Genomic DNA, 25,481 nt, shown 5'->3' on the forward strand with positions numbered 1-25,481 from the left:
ACTGTAGGTGTTTACTACAGGTCACCTGATCAGGATGAGGAAGCTGATGAGGTGTTCTCCAGACAGCTGAAAGTAGTAGGCACTGGTTCTCATGGGGGACTTCAACCACCCTAATATTTACTGTAAAAGCAACACCGCCAGGCACACACAGTCCAAGAAGTTCATGCAATGCATGGAACGTAACATTCTGACACAGGTAGTGGAAAAGCCAACAGATAGAGGTGTGCAGCTGACCTTGTTCATACAAATGAGGAAGGACTGGTTGGGGATGTGAAGGCTGGGGACAGCTGTGGATGAAGTGACCATTAGAAAGCAGAATTTGGGATCTTACATGGAAGAAAAATGTGCAGTAAGTAGGACTGTTAACCCTGGACTTCTAGAGAGCCAATGTTGACCTCCTGAAGGACATACTTGGAGGTATCCCATGCGTTAATGTTTCGGAAGGTAAGGAGGCTCAAGAAAGGTGGTTAACATTCAAGAATCACTTCTTCTACACTCAAGATCAGTGCATCCCTGAGAAATTAGACAAAGGTGACAGGAGACCTGCATAGATGAGCGAGAAGCTCATGGAAAAACTCAAAGGGAAAAAAGAAAGTCTACAAAAAGTAGAAAAGGAGTCTGGCCACCTGAGAGGATTATAGGAACACTGTCAGGACATGCAGCGATGCAACAAGGCTAAGTTAGATTCAGAATTAAATTTGGTAAGGGAGGAGAGGCTTCTGGCAAGGGAAGAAGAAAGCCTTCTTTAAGCATGTCAGTAGCAAAAGGAAATACTGAATGAGGTGGGTACCCTGATAATAGAGGAGACAGAAAAGGCAGAGTTACTGAACACTTTCTTTGTCGAGGTGGATCTGGACAGAAATCTTCTAGGCAAACTCAATGCATGCAAATCCATGGAACCAGATGGAACGCCCAAATGCCGAAGGAGTTGGAAGAAGTGATTGCCAAGCCACTCTCTATCAACTTTGAAAGGTCATGGAGCATGGGAGAGGTGCCTGAAGACTAGAGGAAAGCCAGTGTCACTTCAGTCCTCAGGCCAGTCAGCTTCACCTCCACCCCTGTAAAGGGGATGGAACAACTTTTTCTGGATGTCATCTCTAAACAAGTGGAAAAAAGAAGGTCATCAGGAGTAGCCAACATGGATTCACAATGGGGATATCATGCTCAACCAACCTGGTAGCCTTTTATGATGTTATGACCGGGTAGGTAGATGAGAGCACTGAATGGTGTCTACGTTGACTTCAGCAAGGCTTTTGATGCTGGTTCCCATAACATCCTTGTTGATAAGCTTAGAAGTTGTGGGATAGAGGGGTAGACAGTGAGGTAGACGGAGAACTGGCTGACGGGCAGAGCTCAGAGGGTTGTGATCAGCAGCACAGAGTCTAGTTAGAGGTCTGTAGCTAACTGTGTTCCCTAGGGGTTAGTACTGGGTCTGGTCTTCTTTAATTTCTTCATCAATGACCTGGATGAAAGGATGAAGTGCACCTGAGCAAATCTGCTCATAACAGAAAGGTGACAGGAGTGGCTGACACATCAGAAGTCTGTGCTGCCACTCTGCAAGACCTGGACAGGCTGTAGAATTGTGCAAAGAAGAACCTTGTGAGGTTCAATAAGGTTAAACGTAGAGTCCTACACCTGGGAGGAATAACCACATGCATCAGTTCAGGTTAGGGGCTGACCTGCTGGAAAGTAGCTCTGTAAAGACCTGGGTGTCCTGGTAGACAACAGGTTGGACATGTGTGCCCTTGTGGTCAAGAAGGCCAGTGGTATACTGGGGAGTATTAGGAAGAGTGCACAGCCAGCAAGTTGAGGTGAGGTGATCCTCCCCCTTTACTCTGCCCTGGTGAGGCCACATCAGGAGTACCATGCACGGTGTCCATTTCTGCGCTCTTTAGTTCAAGAAAGACAGGGAACTTCTAGAGAGAGTTTGGCAGAGGGCCAAAAAATGATTAGAGGCAGGGAGCATCTCCCATCAAGGCTGAAAGACCTGGACTTTTCAGCCTGCAGAAGAGAAAACTGCGGCGGAATTTTATCAATGCTCATATGAGGTCTGTTCCAAAAGTAATGGCTTCCATTTTCTTATGTTAGCCTATGATGTCAGAAGCAGACGCTGGTGGTTTGGCAGTAGAGGCTGAACCTTCCTACCAATATTCCACTACATTTTGTTGCTGTGTGACAGATGGCAGCAGAGGGGCAGCCTGACAAAATGGCATCTGACATGGAATTGTGCAGGAAGCAACGTAAATGAATTCCATCCATGCGGAAAAAACTGTATTCACTGACACCTGCTGAATGTTTATGGAGACCAAACAGTGGATATGAGCACAGTGAGATGGTGAGTGGTGCATTTCAGCAGTGGCAAAGTGGGTCACTTCAGCTGGTGCACATTTTTTAAGAGTCTGGCCTGCAGGCTCTTGTTCACAGTGGTGACAACACATAGCTAATGGCGGTGACTATACTGAAAAATCATGTTTTGTAGCCTGAGAATGTGCTTTATTAAATAGTGTTATAGTGCTCTTAGAAATAGGAGGCATTATTTTCAGAACAACATATGCCAGGTTCTTTTTAATGGTGCCAAGAGACAGAACAAGAAGTAATGGGCACAAACAAAAAATTCCATATAAACATGAGGAAGAACTTTACTAGGAGGGTGACAGAACACTGGAACAAGCTGCCCAGAGGGGTTGTGGAGTCAGTCCCCTCTAGAGATATTCAAATCCTGCCTTTGTGCTTTCCTGTGTAACCTACTCTACAGAACCTACTTTAGCAGGTCCCTTCCAACCCCTGTGATTCAGTGAACATATCAGTCGAAATTTGGAAAAACAACAGTCAGGTAGTCCTGCCCAACCAATTACTCACATTTCAAGTAATTTGGTTGTAATCTCAGAATCTCCTGTAGACAAAGGCATACCAAAACTTAAATTACAACTCATTCTGGGTTCTGCGAAACATATCCAGAATTCATTTGAACCTTTTATTTCTCCTATCAGCTTCACAAAAGCACATTAGAAGCCAGAGGGGAAGAAAAGCATTTTTTTAACTTGCTTTGTTATTGATGTAGCAAGTTTTAAGAGTAACCTGTTAGTTTCTCAACTGTGCTACTTCATGTTCTAAAGAACAGGCAGAAAGATGTTTACCAGAGAAAACAAATGCCTGAACACCAAGGTGAGGGTTTTAAAGTAAAAGCCATCAGCAAAGTAGGATTTCAGTACTGAGAAGTGCTCTTCAGACTCACCAGTTAGAGTGGTACCCTGCCCAAAGGAACGTATAAAAACACGCATTGTGGATACACAAACGATTGCAAGTACAATCATACAAGCATTTGTGAATCATATTAAATCGCCTATAAAACCTTCTGTGTCACTCTTTTGTCGTTTCTGGTAACATTTGTCCGGATTTTTCCTACTAAACAGCCACTTGGGATAGCTGTCATGAAAAATGGTTCAACTCTTCCCAAAAGTGAGGCTTGTTTTCTTCAGAGGGCATAGTATCACAGACATTGTGCTATTCATCACAGAGAAGAGGCAATGTTCCCAGTGGACCTTCCTAGCACAGGACCAACCATACAGAGACCAGAACATTACCAGGTCATTCTTCCCCATTATTCTACACTGCAACATTTTTTTTAAACAGAAATCTTATGCCTTGCCACTAAATTTCAGGTTTCTGTCAAGAACAGAGTCACACATACTTGCCTTTAAGCTGAAAATTGGCTGTGATTTATCAAAGTCAGAATGGTATAAATAATGCATGTCTTGCACAGAAAACATTTTTTTGTAATGTAAGAATTAATGGCCTGTCAACAGAGCATTCCAACCTCTACAATGGTTTACAGAGTTTCTTCCCTCAAATTTTTTAATATGATAAATGAAAGGCTGTTAGGACGCAAAATTACCCCAATTCAGTCCTGACAACTATGATATTGTGTGTGATGGTATGCAGACATGTCATATATCCTTAAGATGAGTAAAGGTAGTTAAGGATGCAAAATTCTGCATAGTCAAAGCTTTGCCAATGAGCCCAAATGAAAAAAATTATTTACTCAATTCTTGAAGCCCAATGCATAAATCAAAATTTAATCTTGGTGCAGTCTCACTTTGAATACTGTGTGCAGTTCTGGGATCCACAGTATAAAAATGATGTTAAGATACTTGAATGAGCCCAGAGGAGGCAACAGATCTTGTACCATGGCTGGAAGGCATGTCCTGTGAGGAGAAGCTGAGGACAGCTGGGTTGTCTAGTCTGGTGAAGAGGAAGCCAAGAGGTGACCTCACTGTTCTCTGTAGCTCCCTGAGGAGGAGAAGCAGAGGGAGGTACCAAGCTCCCTCTGGGAGTTCCTGGGAATCAATGGCAGGACAGGAATGGCACCAAGATGCCAGGCAAGGTTCAAATGGGACATTAGGAAACATTAACTCTGATGGTGGTCAAACACTGGCATGGGCTTCCTGGAGAGGTGGTTGATGCCCCATAGCCTGCCAGTGTTTAAGAAGCATTGGACAATGCCCTCAATAATATGCTTAACTTTTGATTAGCCCCCAAGTGGTCAGGCAGTCAGACTCAATGGTCTTTGTAGGTCTCTCACAACTGAACTATTCTATGCAGACAAATCTGTGAGGAAATATGAGGGCAGATGTTCAGTGCCTGTGGTAAGAAACCACATTTGAAAATTAAAGAAAAAGCCTGCATTCGGGAAAAAAAAAAAAAGCCAATCCAACCCCATATGATTTCATGAGGCTTTTGTGCCAGGTTTTCTTTCAAGATACAATAGCTCCTCCTTAAATCTGTTGCACTCTAAATATTTAGGATTATGCTCAAGTTCTGAATCTTAGCCATGGTAGCATAGTAGAAACACATCTGCTGAAGTTTTTGTAAAAGGAATTAGAAAAGCAGCATTGCCAATACACAGTAAGTACAGTCACCTCAAGTTACCAAAATAAACTTACCTTTCTGTTATTGTTTCTCTGAGACCACTTGCAACCCCTTTCACCACTGTACTAGCCTTTGGTGTCAGCACTACTTGAGATATAAAAAAGGAGCCCTTCTTTCTTCTTTCAGTGACTGATGCCTGGAGGAACTGAATCAGTTTTTCTGGATCTGTTGTGTTTGCCCATGGAGCTGGCATCATCTGGCCTGGCCAAAGAAATGGTACCTCAAGAGCCACTGGGCTGTGATAAAAAACTAGCACTTGGTGTTCCTTTTCCCACAGGTACTGGAGGCTTACTTCATGGGCAAATATAGCAGGACACATTTTGTTTCCATATGTGTCCTTGAGCATCTGGACAAGCTTTTCATGATGGTATTTCTGCATTCCATAGAAATGATTGAAGTCCAAGAAAACCACTTCTTTTGGGTGGTCAGCAAGGAATGCATTGATCTCTTCCAGGCCTTCCTTGACTTTGGCACTGAACAAGCCATGGGCAAAGTAGAGTTCGTTGTCTGGGTCTCTGGGCTTGGTGGAAATCCTAAGATCAAAATACCGTATACCTGCACCCAGCTGGCTGGTGAAGTTCATGGTCTGTGTAGCCAACCACTTCCTCATCAGCTTTTTAGCCACAGTTCCAAAAACAGACACAAAGTTCTGGACCGTTTCTGGCTGTTTGGGCCCAACTGGAGAAGCTTCATCAATGTAGAAGCTAAAGGAGTCATGAGAACCTAAAAACACAACAAAGGAAAACAATCAATATTGGTTATATGCAATAGAAGGTGTTAATGGTTCTTCCTTTCTGACATCTGTCAACATTTTTCCACCAGCTCTCCACAGGAACTTGAATGAAAATAAGTGTCTGTTTTACAGCTTGTCTGGGCACTCACTCTTTCAGCTCCTACTGACCCCTTTCGTACTACTTAAGTCAGAGGCTCTGAATGGCAAAACAAGCCTGATATAACTTCAGCAAAGTCAGACACATAACATATCCCCAGAGCCAATGCAAAGATGAGTATCTGGCCCTGTACTCTGAATAGTGCATTGTCTGGTTTGCACAACAAGCTACACATCTTTGCATGAGTGTAAAAATGCCAAAGACATGTAACCTTTCTGACTTTTTCTTTACTTCAAGTCTCAAATCATCAGCAAGGTTATTAAATGCTGTTTTCCTTCTTAAACATAGCTTTAAAATTCTTTCTTTTTCCCCCTTGCTACATAAATAAAATTGAGCTATGGATAGCATTATGTTCCTCTGCTAAAGCATAGAAGTTCTACTGTGTGCTCTTGACGAGAACAGGACTACTACTAAACATACCCATATAGAGAACCTACCATTTTCTACAAAACAACATGGCTGTATAGAGATACCTGAGAAAAACTGCTTTGCAAAATTCTTGTTGTACCAAGGTATGTTCATAAAAATACCTACACATTTATTTTGCCAAGCCTTTAGATCTTTACATGAAAGCAGCTGATGATGCTAAGGACATCTGCAAACGCATGATAATTCTCCCAGCAAGAATTTTGTCTTGCTTTAAGGAAAGAAATGCTCACCCTAGGAGATGCTTATCATACTTGCATACCATTAACTTTCTGCAGTTTGCACAGACTGACTGCAGGCAGAGCCACTGACCCCTTGGTCGGGGATGCTGGTCAAATTCACCACAGCAAGGAGTTCTGGTCCTCAGTCTGTGCCACATCATCAGCAGAACTCCTTCAGGTCAGCAGGACTTGCAACTCCAAAATAGATCATAGCATTAAGCCCCCAGAGATCCAACTTCAAGCATCAAAATGAGTTCAAAGCACAAGTCATGCCTTCTGCTATTTATGCTTTTGTAGGTGCTTTTCAAAATTATCTTCCAAGGCACACAAGCTGTAGCAAGTAAGTTTCACATTAATTAAATCCTGCTACTCAGTCATTTCTGATGGTGATGCTATTTTAACTGAGGTGCAACAAACCCTATATACTGAAGTGACAGCTGTAAAATTTTCTTTAACAATAAGTGCAGTCATGCATATCATCATAAACTCTGGTTTGAATTTGGCTTTGTTTAATCTGAGAAAAGTCTTAAAATATTATACACACTTGCTTTTCACAGCTGTCGCTCTGAACAGCATTTCACTTTCAATATTAGACAAATTTTCCATTTTGAGGTAGCTTGCTACTGCTAAGCGTTGAAGCCATACCATATTCCTTGCAGAGCCTGATTAGATCATGGAGTATCTTGTTACACATTGATATCCCAGGGGACCAGATCCGCATACAGAATTTTAATGGTAAAACAAATGATTAGAGCAGTAACTTGTGTTTGAACAGCATTGTAGGGAAAAATCAATGTGATACATTAAATGTTCTCCTCAATGTAACCTGCACTAATCTAGAAATCAAAGTAAATACAGTCCTGTTAAAAACAAGGCATAGTTACTGATATGGATGGATCTTGCAAACCCTCATTTTGTCCACTGAAGTTCCTTTCATTTCAGTAGGATTTTATGACTGAAGAAGTATATATGCACAAACAAGGTTAACTGATTGCAGCAGTGGACCCAAAATCATAGTAAGATTAATTCAACTATTTGCCTTTTATTGTCAGATGTATAGCCACTGGGAGTTGCACGAAGAGGTAGCTAAGCTTGATCACCACAGCCAATACATAACACAGTGCCAAACACTACTTTAAAACACTGAAGTCATGAGAGGCAGCACAGTTCTTACTGTTGAAAACTACAGCGAACAACTTGTTAACAAGCAGCTGTTAGCCTTCAGTAATGCAGACCACAGAAGGAAAGGAAGGAACATCATGGTTAGAAGTTACTGACCAGTACAAGCAGGATAGTTTAGAATTTTGTTATTCTTAATTAAGATCTTCAGGCACATATTTGAATCTAAAAATTGGGATTCCTGTGTGAAAGGTGTAGAGAGGAGGGCACTAAAAAACTCCACATTTTGTAACCAGAACAGGAAGGACCCATTCAGTTCTATAAAAAGAAAATAAAGTTTGACTTAACTTGGTTGGCAGTGAAAGGATCTGATGTGAGCTATTTCAAAGCATGTAAAGGTTCTTTCTGACTGAAAAAAAAAAAGTTTTTGGCTTTCCACATGTATAAGTAATTTGAGCAGGTCATCTAATATTTATCCTCATCACACACTATATTCCACATAATCAGCTTGCACATCTAACTCTGTGAAATTCAAAATTCTTGCACTTGGCAAGGAAAATTAAGAGCACTAATTTTTTCTACTGCCATATCCCAAATCACTATGTTCCTGGTAAAGAGAAGATCTTGTACGTTTTTAGTAGGGAAGTTTCCTTCCAACTCTGCTTTGGTGCACAGGGACATTCTCATACTTCTTTGCCACTGAGAAGTGGAGTTGCAGGTCCTCTGTATCACTAGATCTCAGGTCCCATAAGGAAAGGATGCAGGATTTCCCCGGTTCTGGTTGCAATAGAATTACTTTTCCTCATATAAATGACATGATGCTGTGTTTTAGATTAAGAACACCATTGATCACCCACCGATGTGTTAGCAGTTGTTGAGCAGTGCTTACACAGAGCAAAGGACATTTCAGCTTCTCACACTGCCCTGCCAGCGAGGGGCTGGGGGTGCACAAGGTGCTGGGAGGGGACAGAATCAGAACAGCTGACCCAAACTGCCCAGTAGTGCATCTCATACTACGTGGCATCATGCTGAACCATAGCTGGAAGGAGGAAGGAGGGACTTTTGGAGTGATGACATTTACCTTACCAAGAAACAGCTACACATGCTGAACCTTGTTGTCTCGGCACTGGCTGAACACCTGCTTGCTGATGGGAAGCAGCCAATGAATTCCTCACTGTCTTTTGCTTGGTTTCTGCTTTACCTGGTAAACTGTCCTTATCTCAGCCCAGGGGTTCTCTCACTTTTACCTTTCTGATTCTGTCCTTCATCCCATCTAGGGATAGTGAGTGAGCAGCCGTGTGGTGGTGAGCTGCCTGCTAGAGTTACACCACAACAACGGTACATTCAGAAAAACTAATGCAGTGACACTTGAAGTCTTCACAAGGCAGCAGTGTTCACACATCAGTTTTTTTTACACCAGTAGCGAAGCACACTTGCAAACCCCAGAAAATGCTTGCACCTGATGTATCAAAGTTGTACCTATGCTGCACAAGTGACAGTCCCTACTACAGAGACTTCATAACTTGAGATGTGGAGAAGTAAGGTCAAGGGACCATTCAACCTAAATCACACCAGGAAAGAATAGTAAATGGATATTCTCTTCTCCATTCTCTTCTCATCAGTTTACTAATTGTCTAGCATTTTCTTAAAAGTATTAGGTAGCATTTTCCCACTATTTCCGCAACACAAAAAACAATGATTCAAGGAGTCAAAGATGAAGAGTCACAGATCAAGATTACAGGGGTGGCAAACAAGGCATGACCATGGTTTGGATATGTTACAGACTGTCGAGTTATGAAGAGAAAGTGAGTAAGACCTTTAAACATCTGGAAGAAGCCTCACGGAGTATTTTCATGGGAAACTTGACTACCGTGTTTTCATGGGGAACTTCAACTACTTTGACATTTGCTGGAAGAGCAGAACATCAGGGCACAGAGAATCTGGTGAGGTTCAAAGACTTTTTTTTTCTTTTCTGCTGGCACTCCTCCTAGTAGACTGCTGGGCTTGGTATGAATAAAGGATAAACAGCTAGGGACATGAAGGATGACAGCCATAAACTGACTATTAGGTGATGAAAAAAATTAAAATCCTGAGGAAAGCAAGAAAGGTAAATAGCAGAACAAAGACTCTCTATTTCAAAGTAGTAGTCTTTGCTCATTCAACTACTTTAAGGGCAAAGGGACTGAGGAGAAATGGTTGTACTTGAAAGACAACTTCCTAGAGCATATGAACAATCCACTCCAGTGTGCAAAAAATAAAGGAGATAATGCAGGGAGCAAGATTGGTTGAATACTTGAGTGAGCTCAAAACAAGAAGCCATACAGAAAGTGTAAGCAGGGACAGCTACCTGTGAGGAATACAGGAGGAAGACAAGGAGAGAGTTAGGAAATGCAAAGCAAGGCTGGAGTTAAAACTTGGAAAGGATACAAAAGACAACAGAGATCTCCTGCAGAAAGATCAGAAGCAAGAGGAAGGAAGAAGGAAAATGCTGCTCCACTATCAAACAGGGCTGAAGATTTCATAATGCAGGACAAGGAAACTGCTGAAGCAACTGAGCAGTGGTTGGACTAAATGACTGCTTGAGCTCCCATTCAACTTAAATTATTCTGCATCTCTCCATCTCCCTGCTCTCCCAAGAGACAACATCTTCACTTCTTGTCTCTCAACCTCTGAAGCAATCATCATGGGACATTGCATAATCTGTGATGCAAAAAAAAAAAAAAAAAAAAAGGGGGCCAGTTTCAACCACTGTGCCACTAAATTTCTACGAACTTAGACATAAGCCAAACACTATTCAGACATTTATGGGTAAAATGTGCAACATCACCTAGAGTACAAGAATGGTCTGTTTTCTTTAGTGAATTCCCTTAATAGGACAATTGGGAATATAAAACCCACTACTGCTCAGCTATGGACATATTTATGGCTTTCTCAGAGGGCTAACTCCCCCCTCATTTAAAAAATAATTGGGCTCAGTGCTGAAGAGTCCCCTTGGGAGAATGTGATACAGTTCAGAACTGCTTCTTCAGCCACACTGGAGATTTACAGACAGGTTTGGTGAAGCAACCATTTTTGGTGGCTAAGCTTTAACATACCGTTCACAAACAGGCAAGGTGCTGCTGAATTTCAGTCTGCCCTCCCCTTGCCTCACTGGGGGCCCTAGACAACCCTCTTAACAAGAGCCTGGAAAACTGCACCTAAAACAGAGGTCCTGATTCAAACAGTGCTGCCCAACTTGCTCCTGACAGCAGCAGATCAGCAAGTCACAGCAAAACTGCAGTTTTCACAGTTCGGGACACATTTTACCCTTCTCACATAGATTTCAAGCTCCTTCTGCCTCTGCAGCAGGAGTTACCCAATGACTGCTGGAAGTGGAACCCTATACAATTGCTTTGCGTGTCATTAAAAGCTTTACTCAATGTTATTTTTCTATATTTAGGAGATGACATCCCTCGGTGACTATCCCTGAAGCTTCACAAGCGGTGCAGTCTAACCTTTTTGAAGACAGCCTTGCCAATGAGAGCTCTACAGTGACAGACACCAGATCACAACATGTTTCTCGGAAGCTGCAGAGGGCAGCAATCCCTGACATCTGGTACTAAAGGCAACCAAAGCTCATAATGTTCCTGTTTCATTTGGTCTGTTCTTCCCATCTCATCTGCCCTTAAGAACAGTCATACAAGGCAAAAAAAGCCTTGTGAATCTTTACTTAGCCACACTGTGGTTTTAAGGAATAGCAAGTCTTTACATATGAACACTACTTGCTGCACCTTAATGGTGTGCTCCACCTTCTTTTTAAGGCAGCGGAGCACTCACTATTCTCTCAGTCAAAACCACAGCACATCTCAGGATGTTAAAAGGTTCTGCCAAGAGTAATGCAATTCAGACTTCATGATCCTCTAGCATTAAATTGCTTGGGAGACACCAGCTTAGTTTGGTAAGAAAGATTACCCAAGAAAGCAAAACCAGAAGAACTGGGGGAAAAAAAAAGGGAGAGTATAGATCATGCAGTGAGCCAGCTTTCCCACAGGCAACTGCGTGGCTTTCTTCCAGTGTTCAACAGTTATGAGCCCCTGTCAACAACTGAAGGTCACGGGGCTTAAAGTACTTCATGTAGTGCAAAAATCCAGATAACAGAATACATGGCCTACTCTTGTGTATGTAAGCCTAGTGGCTTCACCCTGATCACAATAAGTTACCATGTAATACAGACAATCTTCAGCTGTGATGCTCCAAACAAGCCTCATAAATCCTGTCAAAACCCTAAGAGAAACAACTGACTTCTCCAAGACCATGCTCCTGTTCCCAGGAAACCAGGTAAAGATGCACAGTGCAAGTCAGTTTGGATTTGACGAAGAGCTGAGAAGTCTAAAACTGCTCTTCTGCAGTGGCACCAGGGAGCTTTCCCCATGCAAACCCCAACACCTTTGTTTTGTTTTGTACCTGAATCAAGAAGCCTGAAGAGATGGAACTGGTCACCCCCACCTAACATTCACCTAAAGCTCATGGCCATGGCCAGTTAAATGGCCACAGTTAGCTGAAGGAAAATGTACCTGGCAAGGCTCACCCATGGTCTTGTTCCTGCACCTCAGTGTCCAACAGTTCTCTGGGATTTCTGCAGCTCCCTGTTTGTAAGCAGCTCCAGCAATGTCCGTAAATATGCCAAGACTTTCAGAAAAGGTTTCCTGCAGTACCAGCAGGCTTACACCCAGCTTTGGCTCTCTAAAATTTCGAGAAAACTTCTCAAGAGAAAGCCAGAACAGTTTTCACCCTTCCCAAGAGCTCTGGTAAGCCAAACAACCACATATTCTTGTACCTCAGTCTCAGCATGAAAACTGGTATTTTTATTAAGAAGTCAGACTTTTCTTTTAAAGAGAACAGTATATTTTAATAACCAACAATAACTGGGTTTTATTCAAATGAATTGCCTGATCAGAAAATAAGAAAAAAATATTTTAAAAGCCTGCATTTTTCAAGTGGTGAGCTAGCACATAGAAAAATCAACCTGAATTGCTCCTCTCAAGTGGTGAAAACCGAGGAGCTATTTTTACTTTTCGTATGTAATGCCCTGAAGTTCCTACTGAAAAACTACAAACTAAAGTGAAAACACTTTAAAAATAAACCAATTAAACTTGAAATACCTATGAGGTAACATGAATATAAATCAATTCACTTTTTAAAATTAAATATTCTTCCAGGTCATACAGCACTAACAACCTTATACGTGGACAGTTAAATCTTTCCAAATCATCAGCCTTAGCCTGTGAAGTAAGCATTTTAATTATTTCAATGTGTAACTACAAGGATGAATTAACCTTGATTTTCAGAGGGAGATTACAGATAATGTACAAGTCCAGAGCCCAATTCTAAGCACCCTCAACTGTTTGAATGCCTTTAATTATGTGCCCAAATGTCTGCAGGAAAGAGCTCAATTCTCTTTTAGCTTCTTTCAAAATAATAGAATTCCAAATTGCATTGGAGTTTCACGCAACACCAGCTAAACTGAAGTCTTTGAATATCTGGGAGCAAGAAGAGGCATCCAGTGACAAAGGAGAAAATGTATTCTGGTTGTGCTTGCAAATGTAAGCAAAAAAGGTGACAGGAGTGACAGAGAATGAAGCTGTTAAAGCAACACTTATTAGATTACTATTAACACTGCAAGAATTTAGGTGGTGTTGCAAATACAGCACAATAACAATCTCACCAACAGAAATCCACTCCACAGTCTGCCCACGTCCTCTGTGCCAGCTGTATCAACCCCAACAAACTCTTCTCTTCCTCCTCTTGTAACCAACATCCCCTTCTTCTTTGAAGACTTCAGTGATAATGTGGGAAAAGTAAAGGAAGTGTTCGCTTCCATCCAGGCTCACTACCTTCTGGAAGCCTTTCCTTTGCCCACCATCCTCCTGCAGGAGATAAAAGGTGTATTTTTCATCCTCCAACAGGGAAGGACCAGCTACCAGAACTCCGCATAACCATAACTCTGACCTCAGTCAAGCATCTGTAGACATAACATCATAAGTCTGTGCTGTGCTGCTTCATCTGGACTGTTACTGCAGGCAAGCTGCACGTCAAGGAATATTCTAACAAACCAGACAGGTGCACAGTAATTAGTGCACTGATATTTTAACGTGGTTTGTTGGCAAGACTGAACAAATTTATTTTGTGTCTAAAAACTCTTTGAAAGTCATTGTTTGTTGAGCCAGACATGGTTTCTTAACACTACTTCAGCTGTGGGCAGATCTCTCGCTGCATTACTCAGCTGGAGCACCTTACTTCAAACTGTCTTAGTTTCAGCTGGGACAGAGACATCTCTGACAATCAGAGATGATTGGTATGATGCTATGTTTTGGTTTTAGGAGAAAAACAATGTTGATAACACACTGATGTTTACAGTTGTTGCTGAGTGGTGCTGTAAAAAGCCAAGGATATTTCAGTTTTCTCAGCTTCTCCTACTGTTTTGCCAGCAAGGGGGCTGGGTGGGGAACAAGGAGCTGGGAGAGTCAACAATCAGGACAACTGACCTAAACTGGCCAGAGGGGTATTCCATACCATATGACATCATATGGAAGGAAAATATGAAAAAGGGGGAAGTTAATCAAGCAGGCAGCCACTGCTTGGAGACTTCCTGGGGATCAGTCAGTGCGTTGTGAGCAATTGCTTGAGCATCACTTGTTATATATATATATATATATATATATATACACACACATATATATATACCTCACTTGTTATATATATATACATGCACACACATATATATATGTATATATGTGACAATGACTATATATATTATCCTATACATAGGATATATAAATATGTATATATGTGTACGTATATATATATGTGTGTGTGTGTATATGTATATGTACAGGTGAATATATACACACACATAAATATACGTGTATTTGGGTTGAGGTAATCCCAGATATGTATACAAACTGGGAGAACTCCTTGAGAGCAGCCCTGCTGAGAAGAACTTTGGGGTCCTGGTTGACTGAAAACTACACATGAACCAGCAGTGTGCACTTTCAACCTGGAAGGCCAATGGTATACTGGATTCCATCAGAAGAGGGGTGGTCAGCAGGGTGAGGGAGGTGATTGTCTCCCTCTATTCTGCCCTGGTGAGGCTCTATCTGGAGTACTGCATCCAGGCCTGGAGCCCCCAACACAGAAATGATGTGGAGCTGCTGGAGAGGGCCTGGAGGAGGGCCACAAAGATGATCCAAGTGATGGAGCATCTCTCCTGTGAAGATAGGCTGAAGGAACAGGGCTTGTTCAGCTTGATACAGAGAAGGCTGCAGGGACTCTCACTGAGGCTTTCCAGTATTTAAAGGGAGTTTATAAATGTGAGGGACATCAACTTTTTACATGGGTAGATAGCGACCAGACAAGGGGGAATGGTTTTAAACTAAAGGAAGGGAGATTTAGATTAGGTGTTGGGGGGAAGTTTTTTACTGAGAGTGGTGAGGTGCTGGAACAGGTTGCTCAGAGAGGCTGTGGATGCCCCATCCCTGGAGGTGTTTAAGGCCAGGTTGGAAGGGGGCCTGGGCAATCTGCTCTAGTGCTTGATCTAGTGGCTGTCAACCCTGCCTGTGACAGGGGTTTGGAACTTGATGACCCTTGAGGTCCCTTCCAACCCAAGCCATTCTACAATTCTATGATACACACACACACACACACACACACACACACACACACATTTATACATGTATATATACACACACACACACATACATATTCATGTATATAATTTTCATAACTATTATCCTTTTCACCTCTTCCTTTGGTCTATCTTAGTGAATAGTTTTTAGCTCAACGTACAAGTTCTACTTCTTTTTCCTGATTCTCTTCGCATCCCACTGAGAAGGGATACTGAGTGAACTACTGTGTGATGCTTGGCCACCTGCCTGGTTAAACCACAACAGAACCACAGCACAAGTACAACAGATACCAACTACTCTATCAGTGGTCATGGCCTAGAGCTACATGTGGTAAAGCACAAAACATTTAAAACACAGCACAGAGCAAATAACTTCGATCAACACAATACAAAATAGAGAGCTCTATCCTTCAGAGAATCACAGAATAGTTGAAGTTGGAAAGAGGCCTGTGGAGGTCATCTGTTCGAACTGCCCTTCTCCTGTATGTAAAGAGAATGAAGTGAAATGCAGAAAAATGTTTTGACAGATCGCTACAAACCATTGAATACTGCTCAGAAAGACTTGTATGAATCTAGTACTTCGCTAGGGAGAAAGACGAACCAGTAATCCCTCAGTCTGAAGGTGACGTTCCATTCCAAGTGACCACCTTTCAGATCTATACACAAACCAAATCTTCATACACAAGAATTGATTTCAGCAACTGTTTACTCCAGTTCCTCTAGCATATCATCAACTATGAAATACTCCTGAGATCATGTTTTGTTTTCTGCTTTTGAACATGGCTACAAATGCCTTCAAAGGCAGTCTTTGTTGACATTGCCCCTAATCTCCATAACCACGAAGAACTTGCTCTTCATCCTCATTGAGAAGCATTGCCATTTAAAATGTTTTGTTTTGTTTTGTTTAAGAGACAGCTTGTGGACTGTAGCTGTGCCTGCACTGGAGAAGTGCTTCTGATTGCTCAACTGCGCCAAGGTGCTCCTCTTAGGAATGTGACAGTACTTGGGTGAGGATCTCACTTGTAAAATCAAACAGTAAGAAGGTGGGGAAAAAATCTTTGTTTTACAGCCAAGAATAATGAAAGATTATCACAGTAATACATACAAGCTTTGGCTAAAAACCTAACTGGGTTAATTCTTATTCAATTCATACTAGCATGTATAGCATACGTAAGAAGTACTCAGATTTAGTCTCCTACACCTCCCTCTCACAAAAGCAATTCCCTTTTTCCTTAGGATACATATCAGTTAATATCATATTTTAAATTCCCAATGCTATGTTGAAAAGCAAAGATAAAAAAAAAACAAGCTGTAATTTTATTTCTAACTCTCCAAACACTATGAGCATATGTCACAACTATGGATAGCGCAAGGCAAGTTCTGCTAAGAAAACTGTTCTTAAACAGAAAATTAGCATGTTGCCCTCCTGAGAGCATGTTTCCATTCTCACTCGCTAACTTCTTTACTGTCCTGTAATAATTTGTGTAGGAGGAGGTGTTTTAATGTTTTCTGAGACACTTAAGTGTAAATAGCCTCCCACCTCTTTCCAGTAAAACCACCTCCAGATACATTTCAGTATGGACTTTGTGCATACAGCCCACAGAGAAGACAGTATGATGGAGCAGCGCTTGAATAGCAGGGGATTTCTGAGAGCCCTAGTTTTCTGTACTCAAAGTCCACCATTAAGTGAACTATTAGCTTCATCACACTTAAGTTCTAAACAAGATGGTATTTACTCAGACAAATGCAACATTAATATCAGGAGAAGCCTGAAAAGGGCTACAGGCTCAGGCCATAGCACAGAACAAAGAGCCTTGTTCTGAGGTTTGTTCAGCTCAGTGGAGACCTCGCGTTGCATGGCAAGCTCTTGGCAGCAGCACTGCTCACAGCCTCTCTCCATCTTCACTGTCATAGGGGGTGTCCCCAGATTCTCTGCAAAACACCAGTCAGGCTACCAGGTGAGTCCCTGCAGACACCTGAATTCAAACAGCACAGGGAACATTTTTTATGTTAAGTACATAGATATAGAAATGATTATATGGAGGATTGAAAGAATCAGTTAGTGTTACTTCCCCACTCTTTTTTTTTTCCCCAAATATGATCTTAAATGTCTCAGCTGCATGCAGAAGGTGGAGGAGGATGATGGTAATACTACCTATGTGTATGCCAAATGTATAAACACAGTTTTACATTTGTGCACTGAACTGAAAATTTTAAAAGATGTAGGAATTACTTTGAAGTCTGGCCTAAAATAAGCCACTAAAGAAGCTATTTTTATTTAGTCAAATGAAATGTGAGGATGATTTCATGATGTTCTAAAAGAAGACACAGAATGTATTATTTAATAAAAAAGAAGGCTCAATTCATCTACTGGGCTAAAACTTAGCAGAATTAATGAAAGAAGACAGCCAAGACAGCCAGCACAGCTTCACCAGGGGAAGGTCATGCCTAACCAATCTGGTGGCCTTCTATGATGGAGTGACGGCATCGGTGGACAAAGGGAAAGCGACCAATAACATTTACCTGGATTTGTGCAAGGCCTTTGACATGGTCCCCCACCACATCCTTATCTCCAAATTGGAGAGATGTGGATTTGACAGGTGGGCAACCTGGCTGATAAGGAATTGGTTGAAAGGCCGCAGACAAATAGTGGGGATCAATAGATCTTTGCCCAGGTGGAGGCCAGTAACAAGCGGTGTCCCCCGAGGGTCTGTCTTTGGACTGGTGCTCTTTAACATCTTTATCAATAACATCGATGATGGAATTGAGTGCACCCTCAGCAAGTTTGCTGATGACACCAAGCTGAGTGGTGTGGCTGACACAGTGGAAGGGATACCATTCAGAGGGACCTCAATAGACTTGAAAGGTGGACATGGGTGAATCTAATGAGGTTCAACACAGCAAAGTGCAAGGTTTTGCACTTGGGCTGGAGGAATCCCAGGCATAAATACAGACTGGGAGGAGCGATCCTTGAGAGTAGCCCTGCAGAGAAGGACCTGGGGGTTCTGGTGGATGAAAAACTGAACATGAGCCAGTAGCGTGCTCTTGCAGCTCAGAAAGCAAATGGTATCCTGGGCTCCATCAGAAGAGGGGTGGCCAGCAGGGACAGGGAGGTGATTGTCTCCCTCTAGTCTGCCCTTGTGAGGCCCCATCTAGAGTACTGCATCCAGGTCTGGGGCCCCCGGTACAAGAAAGACAGGGAGCTGTTGGAGAGGGTCCAGAGGAGGGCTGCAAAGATGTTCAGAGGGCTGGAGCACATCCCGTACGAAGACAGGCTGAGAGAGCTGGGCTTGTTCAGCTTGGAGAAGAGAAGGCTGCAGGCTTCCAGTACCTGAAGGGAGCCTACAAACAGGAGGGGAGTCAACTCTTTACAAGGGTAGATAATGGCAGGACAAGGGGAAATGGTTTTAAGTTGAAGGAGGGAAGGCTGGATATCAGGGGGAAGTTCTTTACCAAGGGATTGGTGAGGTGCTGGAACAGGCTGCTCAGAGAGGTTGTGGATGCCTCGTCCCTGAAAGTGCTCAAAGTCAGGTTGGATGGGGCTCTGAGCAGCCTGCTCTAGTATTAGATATGGAGGCTGGCAGACCTGCCTGCAGCAGAGGGGTTGGAGCTTGATGATCCTTGAGGTCCCTTCCAACCCAAGCCATTCTATTATTCTATGATGATTCTATGAAGAAGAGCTTCAACTCAAACCTTAAAAAGCAAATATTCTATCTTTGTTTCTGGCACAGCAAGAGTAACTACTGATTTACTCACTCATTTTAAGGAATCTTTACACCTAAACTGACCACACACACCTGAAAATATATAGTCTAGGATGACCAGAGGTTACAATGTCAACAGTAGAGCAGATACAGCTTCCACGGGATACAGGTTTCCATGGTCACACACTGTGATAGGTGGACTGTTATGGCCTTACTTAATTAACTATGTATGTATGAAGATTGAATAACATATTTTATATCAAATTAATGAGCATCACATGCATTATTTCATGGACAACTACAGCTTGAAGACAGATTACCTAATTACTTGGAAATGAGATCCTTGGAGGCAGAACCCTAGCTACTGTCTGTCGTCACCATTCCACAAACAAGGAATCTTTCAAGTTTTTGCTTCTTTGGGAACAGAGCAAACACATCTACTATGATATTTTTCCTTTTTTGCTCTGGAAGCTCACTGCTGCTTGTTCAGATGCATCTGAGATTCTATCACAGCTGACATTTTAGTTTAACACTAGTCTTAGAGTTATCATATTAACTATTTTCCTCTTAATTCATGGAATAGCGTAAGAAGATGGACATTTCAGAATGCAAAAGATATATCTGATTCTAAGAATAAAATTAATGTGCCAGGAATAGTCTAGGGTGTATTTTATCCCAGCACCAGCACAGTCTGGCTGAGTTTTTCATCAGTATCCAAGTCATATCTCTTGGGGGCGATCAGCAACACTTGCATTGTGAGCCAGCAGCTCTGGAACTGGCAAGAAGCCGCAATGACCCCAGGCAGCTCTGCTCAGCATGTAAAATGGCATCTTCTCACAGTGGCTGCCTTCTGATCATAATTCTTGTTCATAACCCTAGTGCTACCATTGACAAGATAGCCTTCAAGGGCAGTATGCAGCTGAGGAGGCTTATAAAAAGAGAGCAGGCTGCTGTTGATCTGTTCATATCTCTTCCTCTCCATGCACACAGGAACATAAAGCACTACTTATTATGTATAGCCACAAGTAATGCAATGTTCACACTTGAAAACAGGATCAAATCAGGACACCTCTGCTTCTTGTGCTTTTATTTATTTCATTTCTTTCACAAAAAACAGCCTTTAATACTCTTGGTAACAGAAGAAATTTCCCTTGAAATAATTGCTTTGATTACACAAACCTTTCTCTTGCCAGGTATTGCATCTTTTCAGCACAATGAAGCATTCTGAATTTTGCACTGGCACCATCTCTTGCCTCTCCCCTCTTCTTTGATCTAATTGATTTTCCCTCTGACATATATAAAAGGACCCCAAACACACCCTGGGGTGCGTCAGATCCAGCACTGCCCTGGGCAAGAGAAGGGATTGTCCCCTCTGTTCTCTGTGCTGTGAGGCCTCACCTGGAGTGCTGCATTCAGGTTGTGCACCACAAACTTAGGAGATAAAACTATTAAGGAGAGTCCAAGGGAGGACTTCAAAGATGTTGAAAGGTCTGGAGGGCAAGGTGTGTGAGGAGCAGCTGTGGGCCCTCGGTTTGTCGGGCCCAGAGCAGAGCAGGTTGAGGAGAAGCTTCATGCCGGATGCAACTCCTCACAGGGAGCAGAGGGCAGCGCTGAGCTCTGTTCTTTGTGGAAACGACAGGGCCGGAGGGAACAGCATGGAGCTGTGACAGGGGAGGGCCGAGGGTTAGGATGATGGGCACGGCCCTGAGCTGCCGCAATTGAAAGGTGTTCGGATAATGCCCTCAGACACAGAGTTTGGATTTTGGGTGATCCTGTGTAGAGCCAGAGATTTTATTTAATTATCTTCATGGATCCCTTCCAGTTTCTAGATATCATAGAACCACAGAATATGGCTCTACTCACTACTGCTTTTACATCGTTGCACTTTTTTTTTCCTCTTTAAACCAAATACTTGTTACAAAATCTGAATATCAATACTGAGCAATTCTAGTGATTCTTCAGCTGACAAAACTTTCTTGCACCGCATGTATGGTTTCTGCATCTCTAGCCAATATTTCAAGGCCAAGAAAAGGAAAATTGGGATGCTGTTGTTTAAACTGTTTAAACTGAGGTTGCATTTGCATCGCTTGTGGATGATCAGTGCCTTAAAACAAGTTTTCTGGGAGTTCAAAGATTCTGCAAGAAATCTGATGCAGTTAGAGATGCATATCCACAGGAACTTTAAAGGCAAAATTTTTCAGTTGTACATACAAGCACTGAACTCTGCTGCAATCACTCCTATGAAGTAGAGAACAAGGATTCCCCTTGCACTTTAACGAGTGCACAGCCAGACAGTTTATTAGCACTCCAGGATGGGCTTTCCCAGGGATGATATTGGTAGAATTTTCTATTACCATGCAAGAAATCTAGGCTTGATTCATTTTCATTCTCTCAGTCACTGAGCTTGAAAAGCTGGGACAAATCTGGGCCGTTAATCTTATTCTTCTGAAGTAAAGCTGGGAAGGTGAGTGGGAGAAACATTATTCCCTCTTCTGAGTCAGCTGGCAAAGGCTTTCACTTAGAAACTTTTTTAAAAAGATCACTTTTAAAGCTTTTCATAGAAACTTAGCTGACCAACCACACCGCAACTCGGAGATAACAAAAAGAAGCAAAATACTGCAAAGGAATGAGAGGAAGAGGGAAGCATGTAAGTTGGAGTATCTTGACCATTCCCCTTGCTCTGCACCTTCTCTTACGGTTTGTTTGATTCAGCCCAATGCCAAATCCCTGCCCTGCAGTGGAGCTCAGGAAGTGTAGTGTACAGAAGCCCCTATCCCCAGCACCACTCTCAGGGGGCCCAAGTCCTTCTGATGAAGGCTCAGCCCGCAGAATGTGTGAGACAAGTAGCAGACCCATGGCATGCTGGGCTCGGGGCTTCTCAGAGTTGGGTTGCTTGGAAATGCAGCAAAGCCTTTGACGCTGTCTTTGACTCTTTCTCCTACAGTATTCTTCTGGAGAAGCTGGCAGCCCATGGCCTGGACAGGTGCACTCTTTGCTGGGTAAAGAACTGACTGGATGGCCAGGCCCAGAGTGATGGTAAATGGAGTTAAATCCAGCCAGAGAGTGATCATGAGTGGTGTCCCCAGATGTCAGTATTGGCTCCTGTCCTATTTGATATTTTTATGGATGACCTGAATGAGAGCATTTAGTACACTCTCAGTAGGTTTGCAGGTGACACCAACTTGGCAGGAAATGTCTGTCTGGGAGTAGGATGGCCCTGCAGAGGGATCTTGACAGGCTGGATAGCTAGGCTGAGGCCAGTGGGATGGAATTCAACAAGACCAAGTGCGTGGTCCTGCACTTTGGCCACAACACCACCAAGCAATGCTACAGGCTTGGGGCAGAGTGGCTGGAAGACTGTGTGGAAGAAACAGATCTGGGGGTGTTGGTCAGCACATGGCTGATCATGAGCCAGCAGTGTGCCCAGGTAGCCAAGAAGGCCAATGGCATCCTGGCTTGTATCAGAAATAGCGTTGCCAGCAGGAGCAAGGAGGTAACTCTGTACTCAGCCCTGGTGAGGCCGCACCTCAAATACTGTTTTCAGTTTTGGGTCCCTGACTACAAGGAAGACATCAAGGCCCTGGAACATGTCCAGAAAGGGGCAATGAAGCTGGTGAGGGGTCTGGAATGCAAGTATCATGAGGAGTGGCTAAAGGAATTGAGATTATTTACTCTGGAGAAGAGGAGGCTCAGGGGAAACCTTACTGCTCTCTACAACTAGTTGAAGGGAGGTCGGGGCAAGGTGGGGCTCAGCCTCTTCTCTCATATATCCCACGTAACTGGACTGGAGGGAATGGCCCCAAGTTGCGCCAGGGGAAATTCAGGTTTGACATTAGGAGAAATTTATTTTCTGAAAGAGTGGTCAGGCACTGGAACAGGCTGCCCAGGCAGGTGGTGGAGTCACCGTCCCTGGCGGTGTTCAAGAAACATTTAGATATTGTAGGAAGGGACATGGTTTAGTGGGAAATATTAGTAATAAGTGGACAGTTGGACTGGATGATCTTTGAGGTCTTTACCAATCTTGGTGACTCTATGATGCTATGGTCTTCACACTGGATGTTATTCTATTGTCTGGCACATTTGACAAACTGCTGCAAACAAAACTCCCTTAGCCATGGTGCTTTACATGAGACATAACTCCTGAGAATGAATGTTTTAAGATAAGTCTCTCTCACAAAAGGTCTCCTCAACTACAGTGAAGACATGGTAATGTTTAACTTCATGTTTAGTAGTGTGAAATAATGAAATACTTCCCTTAAGCCTGAAATGCTTACGGAAAACACAACATCATCTTTTCTAAAGCATTTGTTTCCCTCTAAAACTTCAGAAAAACAGCTTTAAGCATTTGGAGCCTAAGCTTTATGAAGGCATTGGTTAAATGTGCACAAGAAACAGGGGTCTCCTGTCAATACTTTGCTTTCCTTGAACTAAACAGGGTACAACAGAATGGGCAACTGGAGCAGTGTCATGAAGAGGATGCATGCAGGCTTGTTTAGCTATCTGCAAGCATCAACGCTTCACCAAGTTACCATTCCACAGTGTCACTTGCCTCTCAAACCCCGTATCAGAGGTCTGCAAATACAGGACAGCTTTGCTTTAGTATCTAAAACCCATGCTTAACAAAATTTCTCCCTGTGAAAATACTACAGAGGAAAAAAATCTTTCCAGGAGGCACCCTGTCTCCACATAATCATTACCTGACTTTCACATCCAACTGCAGGGTAAGGAAAGTAATCTGAAAGACTCCACATGTAAGAGTTCGAGATGGTTGTGGCTTTCATAAGAAATCCATCTAAGATACCACAAACTGTCAGATGCTAATACATTCTGATTTTGTATGACCTCCTAGCAGCAAATGTCACCCTCCCATTTCACCATCTTCTTGCACCACACTTTACTGTTCAAATTCCCAAGGAAGATCTCCACAATCACACACAGTCCCTGTAGTAAACCATCCTTTCTAGGAATGTGTAGAGAAGAAAAAAAAAGATCTGGCTACATACTGTGTGAAGAAAAGCGATCATGACACCTGTAGAACATCAGATGAATGCAAAAGAACAGCCAGTTGCAATCAGATGACACCCAGACATGAAGACAATCGGCAAAGAGGCTTTACAGAAGAGAACAGTGCAAAGATGCATGCAACTGGAAAAGCAGAATTCAAAGAAAAAGTTTAAATAAATTTATTTGGTCAGCAGTGAATGGAAGAATAAGCAAATGTGATCTACATTTTTATTCCTTGAACATGAGGTATGAAAAGAGGGGTAACATTTCTGTAGCCAAACAGGGAGATTTAAAAACAAATCCTATCTAAGCTGAATACAAGTATGACTACAGACCAGTACTTGAATCTGGGAGCACCGTCAGACCAGCCATGCAGTGATGGGGCAGTATTCTCTTTCAGGAGCAATACCGCAGCAGAGGCTTGGGATAAGATAGAGGTGTAGGATGATTTGCCATCTCTTCTTTCCCCACAGGTTCACAAAGTTAAAAACCAAAACATGAAGTTTCAAAAAATCTTCATGCTTTTAACTGTAACTCTGAATCTATCTCCCTATCCGTGCCATTAACTACTTTCATTTTTTGTTTTCGGGGACTAGGAGCATAAAAAAACAAAAGAGAAAACATAGCCAAACACCAGAGATCTAAAGACAAGTCTCAGTCTCAACAAATATCCCAGAAACAGGACTCAATTTGTTGCTATTTCAGCTGGTGGATCAAATAATAATAAGTTTTAAAAATCACATTTTATTACAGGTAAGTATTACCAAAGCTACTGCTGGAGCAGTCTTGGCTAGGACTGTGAAATGAGTTTACTAACTACATCACCAGTGCATATCCTCTCTGGTCTAGGAACATAAAGAGACTAATAATTTCATTTTGCAAACAGTGGCAACAAGTAAAGACTCATGGAATACGGAGGAACCAAACTGTTAATGGCTGCCTTTTACTCATCTCTTTTACCATCACTAAACAGGCAATATAAAAGCCCTGCACAATCAATCAACCTGGAGTCCTGCCAAACATGCTTTGCCCAGCAATTCAATTTCAGCTCCTCTTGCCTTATTTGTTGCAAACGATTTCCCTACTTGATTCAATACAACAACCAAATAAGCCACTATACAGTACAGGGGACTGTAAGAAATGAATGAAGCAAGTTGTAAAATAACTGTTCCATTTCCTAAATTTCCAGTCCATACCAGATTTCCAGTTGGTATTTATCAGTGTAGCTCTAATGACCCATTATGCCAATTTAGACTACTGCAGATCTGGCTGCTAGCGCTTACCATTTAGCATGAAGAAATCAATGAAAAAGCACAGGCAGCATTACTGATTAACTAAATGAACAGTCAGACGATCTGCACTTTGTCCAGGCTCTGAATACACCTAATTTACACTGGGTATGTTCAAGTCTTCAAAAACAATAATTAGTTTAGCTATTTCATACTAACACTACAGAAGTAAAACATTTCATATTAATTTCCTAACATGAAATTGGAGACTATCCTTATCCTCCTGGGTCATCTCA

The 25,481-nt window shown here is 42.4% G+C and overlaps 1 protein-coding gene across 2 annotated transcripts in view; it reads right to left on the reverse strand.

Moving 5' to 3' along the window:
* PLCXD3 (phosphatidylinositol specific phospholipase C X domain containing 3) overlaps nucleotides 1-25,481 on the reverse strand; it is a 101,583-nt gene that overhangs the window by 34,485 nt on the left and 41,617 nt on the right. For both annotated transcript variants that reach the window (XM_021379951.1, XM_021379952.1), the window contains one exon: nucleotides 4,944-5,652. In XM_021379951.1, coding sequence (XP_021235626.1) covers nucleotides 4,944-5,652 — 709 coding nt within the window. The remainder of the gene's footprint in view (nucleotides 1-4,943; nucleotides 5,653-25,481) is intronic.

Source organism: Numida meleagris, chromosome Z (assembly GCF_002078875.1).
Source record: "Numida meleagris isolate 19003 breed g44 Domestic line chromosome Z, NumMel1.0, whole genome shotgun sequence".
Classification (NCBI taxonomy): Eukaryota; Metazoa; Chordata; class Aves; order Galliformes; family Numididae; genus Numida; species Numida meleagris.